We start from the raw sequence: 20084 nt of genomic DNA on the forward strand, positions 1-20084 counted from the left end.
TTCTCAGAGCTTCATTTTACACCAAGCCCTTCTGGAACACCCATTCCATAATTAAATTCCTGTCCTTCTTCCACTTATTCAGATTCTAAAAGCTGGCTCTCCTCTGGGACTACAGCCTCCCTGCTGTCCCATCAGGTAGAACGCTGCTCATTTTCTCACATCTCACAAACTCCACGCCACCCCCCAAGACCAAGAGGTGCTGTTGCTATCCCCTTCACTCCACACTGCTCCCCAGCCCCATGAAAACCCTTCGGAGGCTCAGGCCATCAAGGTATGTGTCTCTATACCTCTCACACCTGTTGTCTGCTGACACCCATCCTTTTCCTGATTCCCAGAAGACTCTAGTGCCTAGCTCTCGGGCTTCCTTTCCAAAGCCCTTCCAGAGTCTGGGTGCCCCTGAGATCCAGGTGGTTCATGCACACAACACCCACCTGTGAGCCACCAGCGTCTCCTTCCACTCCCATCAGGCTTTGTCACCTGGCAGAAGTTCAGACCTCCCTCTATCTAACCAGCACCTCCTGTATTTCAGACTCTTCCATTTCCCGACACCCTTGGTTCTGCAGCCTCTTGGAACCTACAATTCCTTGACATTCTGTCCAATCCCATATTTACTTCCTTTCTTATTCAGCATCAATTCCATAACTTATCCCCTTTTATTTGCCAATATCCTAAATATCCCTTTCCTAGTGTCCATTCACACAACTTTGGCAAAAATGCAACCGTGCACTTCCTGCTTTACTAGACCCAGGTGTGTGAGCACGCTCCTAGAGGAAAAGCAACATCGGGCAAACACACTAACTGACACAATAAAATCTACCACCGGACCCTCAACACTGCCAAGTAGTCTCATACTTCCTTGGTCAGCTCTTTCTCTCTCATTTTCCACATCAGTTAACGAGAAGCCTGTAGAAGTCTTGAAAACTTCTCAGCCTTACTTCTAAACCTCCCCTTCCTTCTTAGCAGAAGACCTCGAGGGAAAACTGTAGCTAGAAGCACAGAGCCCTCAACTTGCTGCCACAAAAACCAAACAGGACAAAAATTCCCTTCCTCCTCTAGAAACAATGGAAAAAGTATACTTCCCCCAAAAGAGGCCACTCATTCCATCCACTTCTGCTCAGGCTATTCGCCCTCTCTGCTCTGCGGCTTTCATCCTCCCCTCCAAACTTCACCTGAATGTCTCCTCTAGCAACCCTGGGCTCTGGGCACTTACACAGGTCATGTCCATCCTTAAAACCAAACAAAAAGTGCCCCCCTCCCTTCAAGTCCACACCTCCTCCAGCTCCTGTTCTCACTTCACCTGCAAACTACCAACACTCGTGTCTTTCTTCTCACTCACTCGAACCCACTGCCAACTGGGTTCTGCCCCACGACCCCAGGGCAATTGCGCTCACCACAGTCACGGATAGCCCCTTGTCATCAAATCTAACGCCCGCTTTGCAATCCTTGTGTATCCTTGATCTCTAAGTGGCACCTAGCCTGAGAAGAGCCAGTTGAGGCACAAGACTTGGTGCTTACTAAGGAGATGGGGTAAGAGACAAGAGGAGGACAGCTCCTAAAGGAAGCTGAAGGCTCCTGTCTATTTCCACTTCATCAGTTTCAACAGCCAGGCCAGGTAGTAGACGGTGCACAGTGCTGGGGAAGTGGGTGGAGCCATCCCTCTCTGGCAAATCATGCCTTGTGGAAGTACAGCATAGACAGATCTGGATTCAAGTTCTAGCTCCATCACACATCAGTTGCATGTTTTTGAGTAATTTTCTTAATATGTCTGTGTCTCCGTTTCCTCATCCACAAATTTAAAACACCACCTATACCTGCTTCAGTGAGCGGTATACAGAGGATTAACTGACAATATATTTAAAGCACTTAGCACGAAATAAATGGCAGCTCACCCATATAGCAGAGCACTGTTGTCGTCTTAGAAGTGACAGCATGACGGTGTGCTTACTGGCATTTGCTAGCAGAGAAAGATGCCGCACCACATGCAGTGAATGGGCAGCCTGCAGAATACTCATTTTTGTACGTGGATAGACAAATTGCTCAGAAATTTAGAAATGATTATTTCCGGTTGGTGAGCTTATAGATGCTCTTTTTTTTTTTTTAATTTTTTTTCAACGTTTTTTATTTATTTTTGGGACAGAGAGAGACAGAGCATGAACGGGGGAGGGGCAGAGAAAGAGGGAGACACAGAATCGGAAACAGGCTCCAAGCTCCGAGCCGTCAGCCCAGAGCCTGACGCGGGGCTCGAACTCACGGACCGCGAGATCGTGACCTGGCTGAAGTCGGACGCTCAACCAACTGCGCCACCCAGGCGCCCCTATAGATGCTCTTTTATTTTATTGTTTTAGCTTACTTGAATTTCCTAGTTTCTCTACAACAAGCACGTATTACTTAGATAAAATAAAAGGTTTCTGTTACAAAAAAAAGCACAGCACCAGCACATGGTAAGTGCTCAGTAATTAGTTACTATGATGATGATACTTTCTAAAAGCCTGCAGAGAAGAGCCAGGGTCTGCCTGCTTGCCTTGAAAATGCCCAGGCTGGGGCGCCTGGGAGGCTCAGTCGGTTGAGCGTCCGACTTCGGCCCAGGTCATGATCTCGCAGTCCGTGGGTTCAAGCCCCGCATCAGGCTCTGTGCTGACAGCTTGGAGCCCAGAGCCTGTTTCAGATTCTGTCTCTCTCTCTCTCTCTCTGACCCTCCCCTGTTCATGCTCTGTCTCTCTCTGTCTCAAAAATAAATAAACATTAAAAAAAAATTAAAAAAAAAAAAAAAGAAAGAAAATGCCCAGGCTGGCTCCCCACCACTGGAGAGGGAAGGTGCCCATGACTTGGGTTGGGGTAGAGAAGGGCTCTGCCTGCATTGGCTCTCAGTCCTAGGCTCATTTTATCTCAAGCAAAAGCAGCTCTCTACTTTGTCCAGCTTTGGTCATCAGGAATCTGAAGTAGGACAGGGGAGTCAAAGCTCAAAGTAATAAAGTATTTGTACAACCTCGTCCTCTGACCACTATCTCTGCTAGAAAACCACAGCAGAAGTGGGGGTCCCAGGGCAAGACCAGTGTGTGAGACCCTGTGTTCCTGTTTGTAATCCTCCTCTCATCCCCACATATCACAGGGTGTGTGGCTACGTAGTGATATGTGTAGATACGCTTTAATGCAAGGTTCAGAAAGAAGGTCCCAAATGCACCACCAAGACATTAACCTTGGTGTCATTACCTGAACCAGGAAAAGAAAAGGACTCTGGTTTGAGACAGAATTGACAGTAAGAAGTAAAACTTAATTCTGCAATGAGCTCACCCAGAGGTCGGAGCATCACAGAGAAGTGAAAATGTGGAATTAGAACTTGGAAAAGTTCTGACTTACAGGGAATCAACCCCACAAAGAAGGGACAGAGACAAGAACACCGAGGAAAGGGAGTAAGGAAGGACGGAAACAGACGGGCACAGGGGAGAGCGGTGGCCAGCAGCAGGCGCCTGAGCCTGTGACTCAGTGAACAGAGGTCCCGCAGTACTGGCATTCTGGGAGGTCCACTGCAGGGCAGAGGAGTCAAGGAGGGTGGGAAGTGGTAAGGCTGGCGAGCACTGCTGTGCCAGCGAGGCGGTCACCTCGTCATTCAGCTGTTTTAGAGCATAAATTTCAGAAAAACAGGTTTTGCATTTCGCTGACTACAGAGTAAAAAATAAGTTGGCCCTGGGGCAAAAAATGGAAATAATTCACGGGAAGACGGGTATCAACCTAGGACCTCTGACGACCTAACATCCATCTAAGCATCTAGATCACTGCCTGAGAAATAACAGGCACCCGGGGTCAACGGTGACAGGGGAAGATTGCGTGGATGCATGTACATGTGCACACATACGTGGACAAATTTTCGAATGCGAACCAGGTGCAGAAAGGACAGGGCAGTAATAGCAAAGAAACGTCTGACAAAGGCTGAAATGTCCATAGGGAAAAGATACTCTATAATCATTGCATAAATAGAGATTAAAAAACTAAGCTCTCTCTATATTCATATGAACATGGAAAGGTCTTCAAAAATATTGTAGAGGGGGAAGTTAGAAAACAATATTGCAGTGAAATCTGAATTATATATATTTTAACTATATATGCACATATGTAAACACAAAAAAAGACTGGGAAGGATGTATACCAAATTTCAACAATGGCAGCATTTAGCGAGAACAACTTAAGTGAGAAGGGCTAAGTGAGACTTGTATTTGGTCTTTATCATCATTTACTTTATTTTTCACAATAAAGTATTTATAGTACTTGTATAATTTTTTAAATGTTTTCATTTATTTATTTTGAGAGAGAGAGCGTGCAAGCCTGGGAGGAGCAGAGAGAGAATCCCAAGCAGGCTCCATGCTGTCAGCACAGAGCCCGACGTGGGGCTCAAACTTACGAACTGTGAGATTACAACCTGAGCCGAAACCAAGAGTCGGAGGCTTAAAAGACTGAGACAGTGCTCCAGTACTCGCATCATTTTTTAAATATAGCACTGTCAGGGGCGCCTGGGTGGCTCAGTCGGTTGAGGATCCGACTTCGGCTCAGGTCACGATCTCGTGGTCCGTGAGTTCGAGCCCCGCGTCGGGCTCTGGGCTGATGGCTCAGAGCCTGGAGCCTGCTTCCGATTCTGTGTCTCCCTCTCTCTCTTCCCCTCCCCCGTTCATGCTCTGTCTCTTGCTGTCTCAAAAATAAATAAATGTTAAAAAAAAAATTTTTAAATATAGCACTGTCATCCAATAAAAGATCAAATCTGAGTGTACTTTACTCTCTGCCTTTTTCCCCCCCAAAGAATTTAGACAAGTACAGAACCTACTAAATTTTCAAAATAAAAACTTAATTCAGGGGCACCTGGGGGGCTTAGTCGGTTAAGCCTTGATTTCGGCTCAGGTCATGATCTCACGGTTCATGGGATCCAGCCCCACATCAGGCTCTGTGCTGACAATGCAGAACCTGCTTGGGATTCTCTCTCCCTCTGTCTGCCCCTCCCTTGCTCACACATACATACTCTCTCTCTCTCAAAATAAGTAAACTTTAAAATATTTTAAAAAATCATTTATTTTCTACAATGAAAAAGAGAAAAGGCACAGAAGAGAGAGATATTCATAAACGCTTCTCCTAATACCATTCACAAAGCCACCTTCAATCTATTAAAACTTCTAAAAATATCTCTAAATCCTTCTTCATCATGTGGCCTGTGGTGGCGGGGGAATACCAACAAACAGGATGGTTTCCTGAACAAAGTACTTTCTTTATTCAAAAATATAAAGTGATGACTCCTGAGATAGGTTGAAACTGTAATTAAGTCTTGGTCTACTGTACTGGGAAACAAATGACTCCATTTTCGGGTTTGTTTCTTTTTTAATGTATCCTTTTATAATAAGCTGGTAACTGAGTAAAACCAGTTAGAAGTATACGTTTATGTATTGATATATATATATAAAGCGATCATGTATATTTTCTCCTAATAGTGTAAATATTGTTATTCTTCCTCTGGATCAGTGCTTCTCAACCAGGAGTAATGTTGTCCCCAGGGAATACTTGGCAATGTCTGGAGACATTTTTAGTTGTCCCCACTGGAGGTTGGAGGCGGGTACTACAGGCATCTAGTGGGTAGAGGCCAGGCATGCTGGGAAACATCCTACAATGCATAGGACACCCCCTCACACACACAACAAAGAATTATTCAGTCCAAAACATCAATACTGCCAAGGATAAGAAACACTGCTTGAAACCTAAAATTGTACTGCTACTTAAAATATTGAAAAAACAATTGAAAAAGTAAAGATACATTAAAGTTATTCTTTTATAAGTAGAATTAGCTTAAGAGTATGGATTTAAAAATAAAAATATGGGATTGATAGTCCTAAAAATTCAATTTAGAGTCCTGGTTACCTACTTTGTAACAGTGAACAAGTTAAAGTCTCTGCCTCAGTTTCCTCATCTCTAAAATTATAACTAGAAGATCTACCTTTTAGGGTTGCTGCGAACATTAAGCCAGACAATCTCAGGACCCTGTCCACTACCCACCTAGCACACAGCAAAATGCAATAAATATTTGTTCCTAATCTTCTCTTCTTCCCCTCCCCCTATGATCCATTTCAAATACACCAAATTACAACCATGGTCTTGCCAGAGATTTCGAATGATACAGCAATTCATAAATTTCAATAGTAATGTGATATTATTAACGTTAAATAATATCATGACTGAAAACTGGTGAAAGTAGAGGGATTAAATGTTTTATTTGAAAGACCGCAGTCACAATTTCTCCTTCGTTTTAAGATTGCAAATTCACATATAATCCTTTAATCTGAATACATCTACTCTGTACCAAAAAGCCACAGGGCGCCCGGGTGGCGCAGTCGGTTAAGCGTCCGACTTCAGCCAGGTCACGATCTCGCGGTCCGTGAGTTCGAGCCCCGCGTCAGGCTCTGGGCTGATGGCTCGGAGCCTGGAGCCTGTTTCCGATTCTGTGTCTCCCTCTCTCTCTGCCCCTCCCTCGTTCATGCTCTGTCTCTCTCTGTCCCAAAAATAAATAAAAAACGTTGAAAAAAAAAATTAAAAAAAAAAAAAGCCACATCCACCATTGAATGAAGGTGACTCGAGTCATACAAAGGGAAGGAAGAAAGCAAGAACCATGAAGGTAGGCCTCCAATTCATTAAGACCATTCAACAGGGGTGGAAGGTAATGACAGGACCTACTTTGGTGGTGATCCTATACGTAATGTAGGTCTCCATGGTACAGACATGCTTCTTGGGGTCATCAACTGTGACAAAGAGATCTCTGGTCTCACCATCAATGTCATCATCAAGCTGAAGTCTGTTGAGAAGGGAAGATGAAGAAGCTGGACTCGAAGTACCTGCTGGAGTACCACCGTTGGGCAAAATGAGATCCTGAAAGAGAAGAGTCACCTTACAAATTAAATGAAAACACACATCTGGAGAACATCAGCAAAAGTGGCTGCTTTAACCAAACCAAGAAACATCTCTAAACATAAAAGTAATGTTCAAAGAAACTGATCCTTTCTTTACTTAACATTTATTTATTTATTTATTTATTTATTTATTTATTTATTTATTATTTTGAGAGAGAGAGAGAGCACACGAGTGGGGGAGGGGCAGAGAGAGAGGGGAGAGAGAATCCCAAGCAGGCTCTGCACTGTCAGCGCAGAGCCCGATGTGGGGCCAAACTCACAAACTGCCACATCATTACCTGAGCTGAAACCAAGAGTCAGACGCTTAACCAACTGAGCCACCCAGGTACCCTTTATTTAACATCTTTTAAGTGAACAGGTCTTCTGTGACGAATAGAAACAAACTGTGGCAGTACTCTACACCAAATTCATGCCAATTCATTTTCCAGCAAGCACTGGAGGAACCACCAGAAGCAAACAGTTGAGGGACAGAGAACATAACAGCCCCACCATCGTCAGACTTCGACAGAGAAAGAATGCCATGCACACACCACAAGAGCATTCTCCTTTTCCCCCTTTCTCAAGATCACCTGGGCCCAGGTAGACATTAACACATCGGAACCCTCTTAAATACTTAGCACATTTAAAAACTCAATCAGCCATCACAAAGAGACAACTAAACATTATGTGCCTCCTGAAAGCAGTTCCCACCACCACCTAAAAAGTATACTTGCCAAAATATTGAATCTGAATCCTGAATAAATCTCTAGACACAACATCAACTTGTAGGAAATATAGAGGAATGAGGGAGATATTAAACCATACTATAAATATGAAATCAGAAAAACCCATGCTGTATGAAATTAAAGAGAACCAAAGACCGAGCTTCTTCAATAAATAAACTGCAAGGAGACAGAAAGACAGAAGGAGCACCTAGAGATGTAAAGCGATCTGAAAGACCTATTGACAACTGCAGTGGATCCTGATTAAAACAAGATGTTAGGGGCACCTGGGTGGCTCAGTTGGTTGAGCATCTGACTTCGGCTCAGGTCATGATCTTATGGTTCGTGGGTTCGAGCCCCGCATCAGACTCTGTGCTGACAGCTCGGAGCCTGGAGCCTGTTTCAGATTCTGTGTCTCCTTCTCTCTCTGCCCCTCCCTGGCTCGCTCTCTCTCTCAAAAATAATAAACATTTTAAAATGTTAACAGATTTGGTGATATTCAGGGAAATGTAAATACTGATCAGTTACTTGATGGAATTTAGAAATGTATTAGGTGTGATAACAGAAGTATTATGATTTTACAAAGACTTCATCTCTTAGAAATATATAGAAAAATATTCATGGATGAAATGATAGGATATGAGGTATTTGCTTCAAAATAATTAAGAATAGGTAGATGGAGATATAGATGATACAAGATGCCCCAAGGTTGATAACTATAGAAGCCAGTATCTGTAGGTTTCTCCTGTTTTGTATATGTATAAATTTGTCCACAACATACAAGTTTTCAAATGGGGGGAGGGGTACAAATGACAGAAAAGAAAGAGATGGAAAATTTTTTAAATTATGGACCTCTTTTTAGCCCTTAGTGGGAAGCCACTTGATTAAATCATGTTCCTGCAATATCCAAAAAAGGTAGTCTGTCTTACCTCTTTTGGTTTTTAGGTTTAATAACAAAGCCCTGTCTAGCAATAGATGTGAGCATCTATACGTCACTTTGGAGTCATCAGAGGGTAAAGACTAAGGAATACAATAAGAGACATGACACCATGGAAAAGACCTTGGAAACACTGTTCTCCTGTTGGTCATTAGATCACAAGTTGGAGATGGGGAGATGCTTTCCCTTGAATTCTCTCTTCTTGTCTGCAGGTTGGATATGACTTAGCCCCCAGATAAGAGGACACAGAGGAAATGAGAGGTCAACCTAGCAGTCACATCCATGGGCTCTAGCTGGAAAGAGGGCTGTGACAAGGTGGAGTCTGGAGTCAAGGGCAATGTCACCCAACTCAACGGATGATGGAAAGTAAACAGATAAGGCACCTTCCTTTGTCTACATTTCTAGAGTGCAGATAATTTAATCACATGCATGATTACACAATGTCAAAAATATTTTTTGTGATTGCTAAAAAAATTCCATATTCACAGAAGACCCCACTCTCCACTTCTCCTCAGCCCAAGGGCTTGTCAGCTGGGAAGGCGAACCCCACAGTAGCTGCCCTCAGTGTGGACGTGACTGTAGAACCTTAGCTACAGCAGCATCAGCTCATCTGACTGCCCTGGCAGCATACAGACAGACAGGGCATGCAGTGGCCATACCCCAGCGTCTAGGGATCTGAGAAGACACCTTCTCTGGAGCTCTGCGATAATAACCATCGCGCCTCCATCATTTCAGTAAATATTTAAACACTGACCTCAGGCACGGCCCGCACCAGGCATTGCAGGGGCCCACCCTTACTTACGTTTCATCAGCACTAGCACACTGGGCCTCAGAATGGCTCTGCCGATGGCTAAGCATTGCACAAGAAAAACAAAGAACTCAAAATCTTTAGACAGAGAAGCCAACATGGGCTCTGACAGCAGCTTTCCACCATCTGGCCTGGACAGATCTTACCGGCCTTGTTTCTCACGACTTCAGTTCTGGAACCCACCGTGCTGTTTCGTGCTCCTCACCTTTGCTTGCAAAGCTACCCCTCTTTTTTACGTAGTGGTCTCCAAGTATCTCACTTGAATCTGTTCAAATGCACCCTCCTCTTGGAATCCTCCATTGATCCACCCCCTAGCAGAAATTAGTTACTCCTTCTCAGTACTTTGAAGATACTACCACTGAAGCAGTTTTCAGGGTTTTGGGTTTTTTTTAAGTTTGTTTTATTTATTTTGAAAGAGAAAGAGCACACAGCAGGGGCAGAGAGGGAGGGAAAGAGAGAATCCCAAGCAAGTTTGCACTGTCAGCGCAGAGCCCGATGCGGGGCTCAAAGTCAAGAACCATGAGACACGACCTAAGCTGGAATCAAGAATTGGACGCTTAACGACTGAGCCACCCAGGTGCCCCAGCAGTTTTCAGTTTTAATCATTTATTTACATATGTAACATCTACAAACACTGTGAGTCCCCAACAACTGTGACTGTGTCTTGTTCACCTCTGTGTGTGTGTGTGTGTGTGTGTGTGTGTGTGTACACACATCTGTTTGCAGGTGTCCCAGTGACTCCAAGCCAACTCCCCTGACCTTTGCTCTGGGACCTCTGCCAATAACTTTCCAAAAGCAGCCCACACAAAGGTCTGAGATGTCTTGGCCAGACAGCGGGAAGTTAACTTGTTCTCAAGTCAGTTGGTGGGGGTGGGGTGGGGGAGGGAGAGTCAGTCAAACAGACCTTATCACACTGAAGATTTTTTCCCTGGACTACGTGACCAGGGAAACACTCATACCCTTACTATCAGGTGTTTCACGGAGTATTATGTAAGCACATATGAATAGTCGACGACCTACAAATGTCTATAATTTCCTAAAATGGGAGCCCCCAGCTCAGCTTTCAATGGCACATATGCACACAGTGTTTCCACATTCTTTATATATACGTATGCTATATATATGTATATGTATATATATATATATACACACACATATATATACAAGACTATATAATCTTTATACACACACACACACACACACACACACACACACACACATACAGAGAGAGAGAGAGAGAGAGAGAGAGCACACATGCGGAAGTGCAGGGGAGGGGCAGAGAGAGAGGGAGAGAATCCCAAGCAGGCTCTGCACTGTCAGCACAGAGCCTGATGTGGGGCTCGAACTCACCAAACAGGAGATCACGACCTGAGCTGAAGTCAGATGCTTAACCAACTGAGCCACCCAGGCGCCCCTGTGTCCACATTCTTATTTCATTACAGCTCATGTCAGCCTTGTGATGGTTAGCAAGACAGATATACTGTCTCTACCAAGAAGGAGGCAACTCAAAAAGGTTAGGTCATGTGTCCAAATGAAGCTAGTCATTGCTATGCTAAGAGCTGAACACAGGTTTCTAGTTCTGAGTTCAAGGTTCTTATCAAGCTGAACGCCTTTTGTGTGGCTTTTTCCAACCCAACAACATCCCTCATGTCCACCATCTGGCCATAAATCCTTCTGGGTAAATATGAAGCTTCTGTTTTCAAAGCCAGTCAAGGAAAGCTAACTCTTCCCTTAGGGTCTTAATACAAGTTACGCCCTCAAATGACTCCCCCTCAAGATATGGTCCCCATTAGAAGCAAATGTGGAGGGAAAATATGAAAATCTAGGGGCGCCTGGGTGGCTCAGTTGGTTGGGCCTCAGACTTCAGCTCAGGTCATGACCTCACGCCCTGAGGGTTCGAGCCCCGTGTTGGGCTCTGTGCTGATATGATAACTAGGAGCCTGGAGCCTGCTTCGGATTCTGTGTCTCCCTCTCTCTGTCCCCATCCTGCTCACACTCTGTCTCTCAAAAATAAATAAACATTAGAAAAAATATTTTACATTTTTTTAAATGTTTTTATTTATTTTTGAAGGAGAGACAGAGACAGAGCATGAGCAGGGGAGGAACAGAGAAAGAGGGAGACACAGAATCCAAAGCAGGCTCCAGGCTCTGAGCTGTCAGCACAGAGCCCGATGCGGGGCTCGAACCCACGAATTATGAGATCATGACCTGAGCCGAAGTCGGACGCTCAACCGACTGAGCCACCCAGGCGCCTCAGAAAAAATATTTTAACAAAAATATGAAAATCTAGGAAGAGAGGACAGTCCAGTACTCTAGCAGCAGGCATGCAACAGTGAGAGACCTAAGTTCTCGAGCAGGTGCTATGGGACAGCAGCACGTTTCTGACCAACATGAACCATGGAATGCGAGAAGTGGCAGAATCCTTGGCTCAATGCAAAAGGCTCCTGGTTCATTTTTGCTGCCCTAGGGTCAGGCTTCCATACTGCAGCCAGGCAGCTCTTTGAGAAGTGTTAATCAGAGCATGTCACTCCCCTGCTCAAAACTCTCAAAGACACCCACTCACACTCAGAATCAAATCCAACCTCCCTCCCATAACCTATGAGGGCCAATGTGACCTCACCATTCCCCCTGACCTCATCCTTGACGTTCTTCCCCTGCTTTACCACATTCCAGATGCACAGGTCTCGGCTCACCTAGACCTGAGTGCTTCCATGTTTGCTGCTCACTGTACCTGGACCAATCCTCTCCCCTCACATTCCCACGTGGCTGGCTCTTCTCTTCAAATAGGTTCCTGCTAGGGGCACCAGGCTCAGTTGGTTAAGTGTCCAACTTCAGCTTGGGTCATGGTCCCATGGTCTATGGGTTCGAACCCTGTGTCAGGCTCTGTGCTGATGGCTTAGAGCCTGGAGCCTGCTTCAAATTCTGTGTCTCCCTCTCTCTCTACCTTTCTCCCACTTGTTCTCTCTCTCTCTCTCTCTCAAAAATAAATATTAAAAAAAATTAAAAAAATAGGTTCCTGCCCAAATGACACCTTCTCAGCCCACAAAAATCTAAAAATACCCCTGCACCCCTCTATCACTTCCCAGAGCCTTCCCTGCCTTTATTTTAGTCACAGACTCTCACCATCTGAAAAGTTATTATGTATTGACTGACGGTCTGACAAGAGGAGAGACTTTGTCATATTTTCTTCTCCTCTATCCTCTGGCACATAGTAGGCACTCAACATATATCTGATAAATGAATGAGTCTTAGAAATGATCCAACTCAATCCCTTGCCAGTAGAAGGGACTCAATAAAGGTCTGTCAAATGACAATGACACCGAGCCTGGCAATGACTGGGCAGTTCTGAACCCCAGTTCAGAGTAGACTCCGGCAAGTTTCTTAACCTCTCTATGCCCTAATCTCCTCGTTTATAAAATGGGTATAATGGGATTGAATTAGCTAGTACATGAAGCAGATGGAATAGTGCCTGGAACACAGTGGGTGCTACAACACTAGTAACAGACTAAAACACAAAAAACAAAAAACAACAAAAAAAAGCCAAATCAACTTGCCTGCAAGTATTCTTGCATCCCCCTGTAGACTATGGGGCTGGGCTCACAACAGACACTTAACAAATGCTGCTGAAAATAAAAACTGTATGGGGAGTCATTGCTGGTGCCTCAAATACACTTTCCTTAATGACTTTCCTGTAGCTACAGTAACTCTTGTGAAAATTACAACATATAAATAAATGAAAACACCTCGTTGTTCCCAAATATTAATTCTCACCTAACGCAGGTTTCAGTTATAAGTGAATTTCTTCTCCCCCTCTACCCCTTTTTACGTAGGAAGAGAAATACGTACATGAGCTGCTACAGAAACCCCTCTGGTTCAAAGAATTTCAGTTACCAGATCCACTATCGTGGTCAGCCAGGCAGAAGACAGATTATTAAATTAACATAAATCACTGGCAAAACTCTATATTACATTATACACGTGGTTTATGAAAAGAAAGTGGTATACATTAGGAGTCAATATGGATTTGATTTTTAGAAAGTCATGCTTAGGAAAAAAAAAAAAGGAGAGAAGGACAGAGACAGACCAAGAAAGAGACTCTTAACTATAGAGAACAAACTGATGGTTACCAGAGGGGGGTGGGGGGTGGGGAGTGTGTGAAATAGGTGATGGGGATGAAGGAGAGCACTTGTGATGAGCACCAGGTGACTAAAATAAAAACTAAAAAAAAAAAAAAAGTCCTGCTTAAACACTCGAAGCTCTCTTTTTGATACTATGAGAGGGAAGTGGGCAACATGATCTAGTTTCAGGAGAGCTTGATGTAAGGCATCCTCACACTGAAGGGGAGAGTGCTCATAATGTACCTGACTCGTCTCTATTTACCTGCCTCCTGCCAGGCACACAGGAGATGCCTGAAGAATGAATAGGTCCTACAGAGACTGAACAGAACACTCCTGATTGTTGACTTTGTCGTAAAGTTGAATTTAAGCCCACTTTGGAGAATACAATCAAAGGGAAACTCTCAAAAATGTTCTGTTCAAGGATGTTCATAGCAGAGCAAAGAACACGGAATGAACCCTGGAAAAATCCCAAAGGCTCGATAACCAGGAAATGATCGTGTTTATACTAATAGGAATGTTGCACACTCATTTAAAGACTATAAAACTAGACTCCTAGATAAACTCTGTGAGCTGAGCACAGACACACCCTGCTCTCTCCCTCTTTCCATTCTCCAGATACTCACTTAACAAGCTACAGAAGGGAAGAGAAAGAGCAGTGAGGGGGAAAAAAAGAAAAAGAAAAAGAAAAGCAGTGACTAGAATTGGACCAGACTGGAAACCAGGCAAGAATGCCATCCAAATGCTAAAACCTCCAAAGGTTTTCTACGGGATATAATTGGGACACAAGTGAGGAAAAGAACTAAGAGGTATCTTTAACCCATGTCCCTGAAGTCACTCAAGGTTATCAAGGTTTCCTAAGAAGTAGAAAATGCCCTGAAGCCCTCACCTACACTCTAATTTGAAAGTGCAAACTTCTGGGGGGATGGGCAAGTGGGAGGGCCAACAGCGGGGCAAAGGAGGACCACCAGAGTATCTGGCTGCTGTGGACAAGGGGATGCCAAGCACAGGCAGATACACCGTGTAAGGACCACCAGCAAAGGGGGTCTGCCCACACACACTGCTTCCTCTCACCATGAAGGGTAGAGATGCAAATGCAAGCCAAGAGCCAAAGGAACATGAAGGCGGCTGGCCAGCTGCCCTGGGCAAATCCAACCAACCACAGAGACCGCAAACTGAAGGAGCTGGGCTCCACCGAGATGGGGAGAAAACCCAAAACAAGAAGGAAGCCAGGCTGTGCTGGATCCAGATGCAGAGAGAAATGAGGCCAAGTTTCCCTGAGTGACTATCCAGGACCCTGGCTTTCTTCCTTCTGACTCTTCCCCACTGATAGATCACGCAACTGATCTGGCAACTGATAACCTAAGATCTGAGAAGACAATTCTAACATCATGGGGAAAGAGAGGGGATCCATTAATTCACTTGTTCTGATAGGTGGCAAATGGCAGGCCTGCATTACCTCATTAGACACAGGAAAACCTAAAAATATATCCAGCCTATCTTCGCTCATCATTCAGACCCAAGAAGACCAAAACATGAAGAAAGTAGCCCAGTCCTCAAGAGCAGATAAATACAAATATGTATGATTTACCTCATGAAATAGAACACTTTAGGCTCTAACAAAAGTCAAAACTGGAAGAGGGAATAAAGAAGCTAAAGTATAAACTGAAAACAGAAAAGAGTAAATATTACAAGCCAAACCAGAATATATTTCTTCTAAAAGATGAATTAGATCAAGTAAAATTTAGGAAGTCTGATCAATATACAGTGGTGGGATAGGGAGAGGAAGAGGCAGTAACTATTACCTCTTTGCATGATTATAAATTACAAGGATGGGGCGCCTGAGTGGCTCGGTCGGTTAAGCGTCCAACTTCAGCTCAGGTCACGATCTTGCGGTCCGTGAGTTCAAGCCCCGCGTCAGGCTCTGGGCTGATGGCTCAGAGCCTGGAGCCTGCTTCCGATTCTGTGTCTCCCTCTCTCTCTGCCCCTCCCCCGTTCATGCTCTGTCTCTCTCTGTCTCAAAAATAAATAAACGTTAAAAAAAATTTTTTAATAAAAAAATAAAAAAATAAATTACAAGGATATGCTGTGAAAAACTATGCCAATGAACTTGCAAGTCTAGATGAGATAGATACCTTTGCAGGAAAATACATGGCCAAAATGAAATTTAGTTGAGGTAGAAAATCTAAATACCCACAGAACTGCTGTCATAGAACTTTTACTGAAAGGTAAGCTAAGCCCCATGGTTGTACAGCTCAGCTCCACCGAAACTCAAGGAGCAAGTTCTGTTTTATCCAATTACTCTAAGACACATACTTTTAAAAAATGGAGAGGGGTGCCTGGGTGGCTAAGTCATTTAAAGCATCTAACTCTTGATTTTGGCTCAGGTCATGATATCACAGCTCATGGAATCAAGCCCTGCATGCTGTCAGCATGGAGCCTGCTTGGGATTCTCTCTTTCCCCCTCTCTCTTTCCCTCCCCTGCTCGTGCTCTCTCCCTCTCTCTCAAAATAAATAAATATTGGGGCACCTGGGTGGCTCAGTCGGTTAAGCGTCCGACTTCAGCTCAGGTCATCATCTCACAGTTTGTGGGTTCGAGCCCCGCGTCAGGCTCTGTGCTGACAGCTCAGAGCCTGGAGCCTGCTTTGGATTCTGTGTCTCCCTCCCTGTACCCCTTCCCACTTCTGAAATAAGTAAACATTAATAAAATTAAAAATAAATAACTTTAAAATTTTTTAAAGAAATAATAAACCTTTTAAATCATTTTATAAGGATTAACTATATCTGATATCAAAATACCAGTACAGAAAAGGAAATTAGATAGAAGTGTAAACATGTCAATAAAGTAACAGCAAGTGGTATATTAAAAGAATTTTTAGGGGCACCTGGGTGGCTCAGTCAGTTGAGCATCTAACTTCGGCTCGGGTCATGATCTCATAGGTTGTGAGTTTGAGCCCCATGTCAGGCTCACTGCTGTCAGTGCAGAGCCTGCTTTATATCCTCTGTTCCTCTCTCTCTCTTTGCCCCTTTCCCCTCATGCTCTCTCAAAAATAAATAAACATTTTTAAAAAAAGAATTTTTAAAAAGAAGAATATATCAGGGCGCCTCGGTGGCTCAGCTGGTTAAGCATCTGACTCTTGATTTTGGTTCAGGTCATGATCTCACATTCATGAGATAGAGCCTCATGTTGGGCTCTGTGCTGCGAATGGAGTCTGCTTGGGATTCTCTCTCTCTCTCCCTCTCTCTCTACCTCTCCCTTGCTCGCATGCTCTCAATCTCTCTCAAAATAACGTTTTTTAAAATAAACTAAAATAAGTAAAACTCAATTAAAACAAGCATATTCACATACAAAATTTTTTTTAAAAAAGAAGAATATATCAGCATCAAGTCAAATATATTCTAGGAAATCAAGAGTAATTTAACATTAGGAAATCTATTAATGTAATTTATTACATTAACTGATCACATAATCATTGTTGAATATAATCATGTCCTTATTGGTATCAGTCATTGGTAATGAATTGGTATCAGCCATTCCAATAAAATCTCAAAGTAAAATTAAGAAATAAAAGTAAAGTTCAAATGTAAAGCAAACAAGCTCAAAGTAAAAGCAAACAAGTGAAACTTCTTTGCAGCTGAATTTCTGTACACTAATAATGAAGTAGCAGGAAAGAGAAATTAAGGAAATAATACCATTTACAATTGCATCAAAAATAATAAAATACCTAGGAATAAACTTAACGAAGGAGGTAAAAGACTTATAATCTGAAAACCATAAAACATTGATGAAAGAAACTGAAGATGACACACATAAAAAATATTCCATGTCCATGGACTGGGAGAACAAATACTGTCAAAATGTCCACACCACCCAAACAACCTACATATTTAATACAATCTCTATCAAAATAACAATAGCATTTCTCACAGAACTAGAACAAATAAGCCTAAAATTTGTATGGAACCACAAAGACTCCAAATAGCCAAAGCGATCTTGAAGAAGAACAAAGCTGGAGGTATCACAATCCCAGATTTGAGGTTGTACAACAAAGCCATAGTAATCAAAATGGTATGGTAGCGGCACAAAAACAGACACATCAGTGGATCAAAATCTACAGTCCAGAAATAAACCCATAATTATATGGTCAATTAATCTACGACAAAGGAGTCAAGAACACGCAATGGGAAAAAGACAGCTTCTTCAACAAACGGTGTTGGAAAAACTGGACAGCTACATACAAAAGAACAAAATTGGACCATTTTCTTACACCATACACAAAAAATAAACTCAAGATGGATTAATGTGAGACCTAAAACCATAAAATTCCTAGAAGAAAAACATTGGCAGTAATCTCTTTGACGTAATCTCTGTTTGGCCAACAGACACATGAAAAGATGTTCAATGTCACTCATCATTGGGGAAATGCAAACAAAACCATAATGAGATAATCACTTCACACCTGACAGAATGGCTGAACTCAAGACCACAGGAAACAACAAGCGTTGGGAGGATGTGGAGAAAAAAGGAACTGTTGCATTCTTAATGAGAATGCAAACTGGTGCAGCCACTGTGGAAACCAGTAGGGAGGGTCCTCAAAAAATTAAAAAAAGAATTACCATATGACCCAGTAATTCCACTACTAGGTATTTACCAAAGAAATATGAAAACACTAAATTTTAAAAGATATTTGCACCCTACTGTTTATAGCAGCATTATTTACAACAGCCAAGATATGGAAGCAACCCAAGTCTACCCACAGATGAACAGATAAAGAAGATGTGGTGTAGGGGCACTTGCATGGCTCCGAGGGTTAAGCATATGACTGTCGACATCAGCTCAGGTATATCTCAGGTATATCTCGCTGTCATGGGATTGAGCCCAGTGTCAGGCTCCGCCTGCTAAGTGCAGAGCCTGCTTAGGATTACCTCTCTCCCTATCTCTCTGCCCTTCCCCTGCCTGTGCTCTCTCGCTCTCTCTCCCAAAATAAATATTAAAAAAAAAAGATGAGGTATATATATATATATATACATATATATATGTATATATATATATACATATATATATATGTATATATATAATGGAATATCAGCCATAAAAAAATAATGAAATCTTGCCATTTGAAACTACATGGATGGATCTAGAGGGTACAATGCTAAGTGAAATAAGTCAGTCAGAAAAAGACAAATAGCATATGATTTCACTCATATGTGGAATTTAAGAAAGAAAAAAGGGAAACAAAAACCAGACTCTTAAATACAGAGAATAAACTGGTGGTTGCCAGAGAGGAGGTGAAAGAGGGATGGGTGAAACAGGTGAAGGGATTAAGAGTACTCTTATCATGACGAGCACTGAGTAATGTATGGAATTGTTGGATCATTATATTATACGCCTGAAACTAATATAACACTGTATGCTAATTATACTGGAATTAAAAAAAATTTAGTATTTATTTATTTTTGAGAGAGATAGACAGAGCATGAGCGGGGGAGGGGCAGAGAGAGGGAGACATAGAATCTGAAGGGGGCTCCAGGCTCTGAGCTGTCAGCCCAGAGCCTGATGCAAAGCTCGAACCCATGAACCGCGAGATCATGACCTGAGCTGAAGCCGGCACTTAACCGACTGAGCCACCCAGGCACCCCTAATTATACTGGAATTTTTAAAACAAATACATAAAATTTGTTTAAGAAACAAAAACAATACTGGTTCCACGACAGATTTTTCCAGGAACCAGGATGGATATGATGAGACTTTTAAAGAGAATGCAGAGGGGTAGGGGAGAAACAAAAAATAAATAAATAAAGCTCCTAAATATTTTTAAGAGTTTATATCAGAAAACATCAACAAGGAACCTTGAAAACATTCCATGAAAGAAGCCAGACATCAAAGACCACACATATCATTCCATTCATGGGAAATGTCCAAAACAGACAAATCCTTAGAGATAGAAAACAGATTTTTGGTTGCCAGGGGCTTGAGGGAAGGGAGAACAGGGAATCGGATGTTTGATGAGTATAGGACTTCTTTTGAGGGTCACAAAAATATTCTGGAATTAGACAGTAATGATGTGTGCACAATGCTGTGAATACACTAAAAACCACTCAACTGTATACTTTAAGATGGTGATTTTAGGGTACATGAATCAGATCTCAATAATATTTGGAAAGCAACAAACAATATGAAACATTAAAGGCCTGTCTACTAAATTCAGAAACAAGATTCTGATACCTAATATCACCCCATTATTCAAATTGTTCTGGAGACTCTAGCTAATGCAATGATGCACATACACTAGAGCTCCACGTGCTGAAGTATTTAAAAAGAATACTTAAGAATACTTAAGCTCAGTTGGTTAAGCGACCGACTTCAGCTCAGGTCATGATCTTGCAGTTTGTCAGTTCGAGCCCCGTGTCGGGCTCTGTGCTGACAGCTCAGAGCCTGGAGCCTACTTCAGATTCTATGTCTCCCCCTCTCTCTACCCCTCCCCTGCTCACGCTCTGTGTCTCTCTGTCTCTCAATAACAAATAAACGTTAAAAAAAATTTTTTTTAAAGAATACTTAAAAACATGCAGTGATCCATCATATCACTA

The 20084-nt window shown here is 42.8% G+C and overlaps 1 protein-coding gene across 5 annotated transcripts in view; it reads right to left on the minus strand.

The window, feature by feature from the left end:
* The window catches only part of SNX30 (sorting nexin family member 30), a 116219-nt gene that overhangs the window by 56041 nt on the left and 40094 nt on the right, over positions 1–20084 (minus strand). For 3 of the 5 annotated variants that reach the window (XM_053204780.1, XM_027034846.2, XM_027034847.2), the window contains exon 2: positions 6703–6894. In XM_053204780.1, the coding sequence (XP_053060755.1) occupies positions 6703–6894 (192 nt within the window). The remainder of the gene's footprint in view (positions 1–6702; positions 6895–20084) is intronic. The other 2 variants (XM_053204782.1, XM_053204781.1) reach the window with 1 other exon arrangement.

The sequence above is a fragment of the Acinonyx jubatus genome, chromosome D4, assembly GCF_027475565.1.
Source record: "Acinonyx jubatus isolate Ajub_Pintada_27869175 chromosome D4, VMU_Ajub_asm_v1.0, whole genome shotgun sequence".
Classification (NCBI taxonomy): domain Eukaryota; kingdom Metazoa; phylum Chordata; class Mammalia; order Carnivora; family Felidae; genus Acinonyx; species Acinonyx jubatus.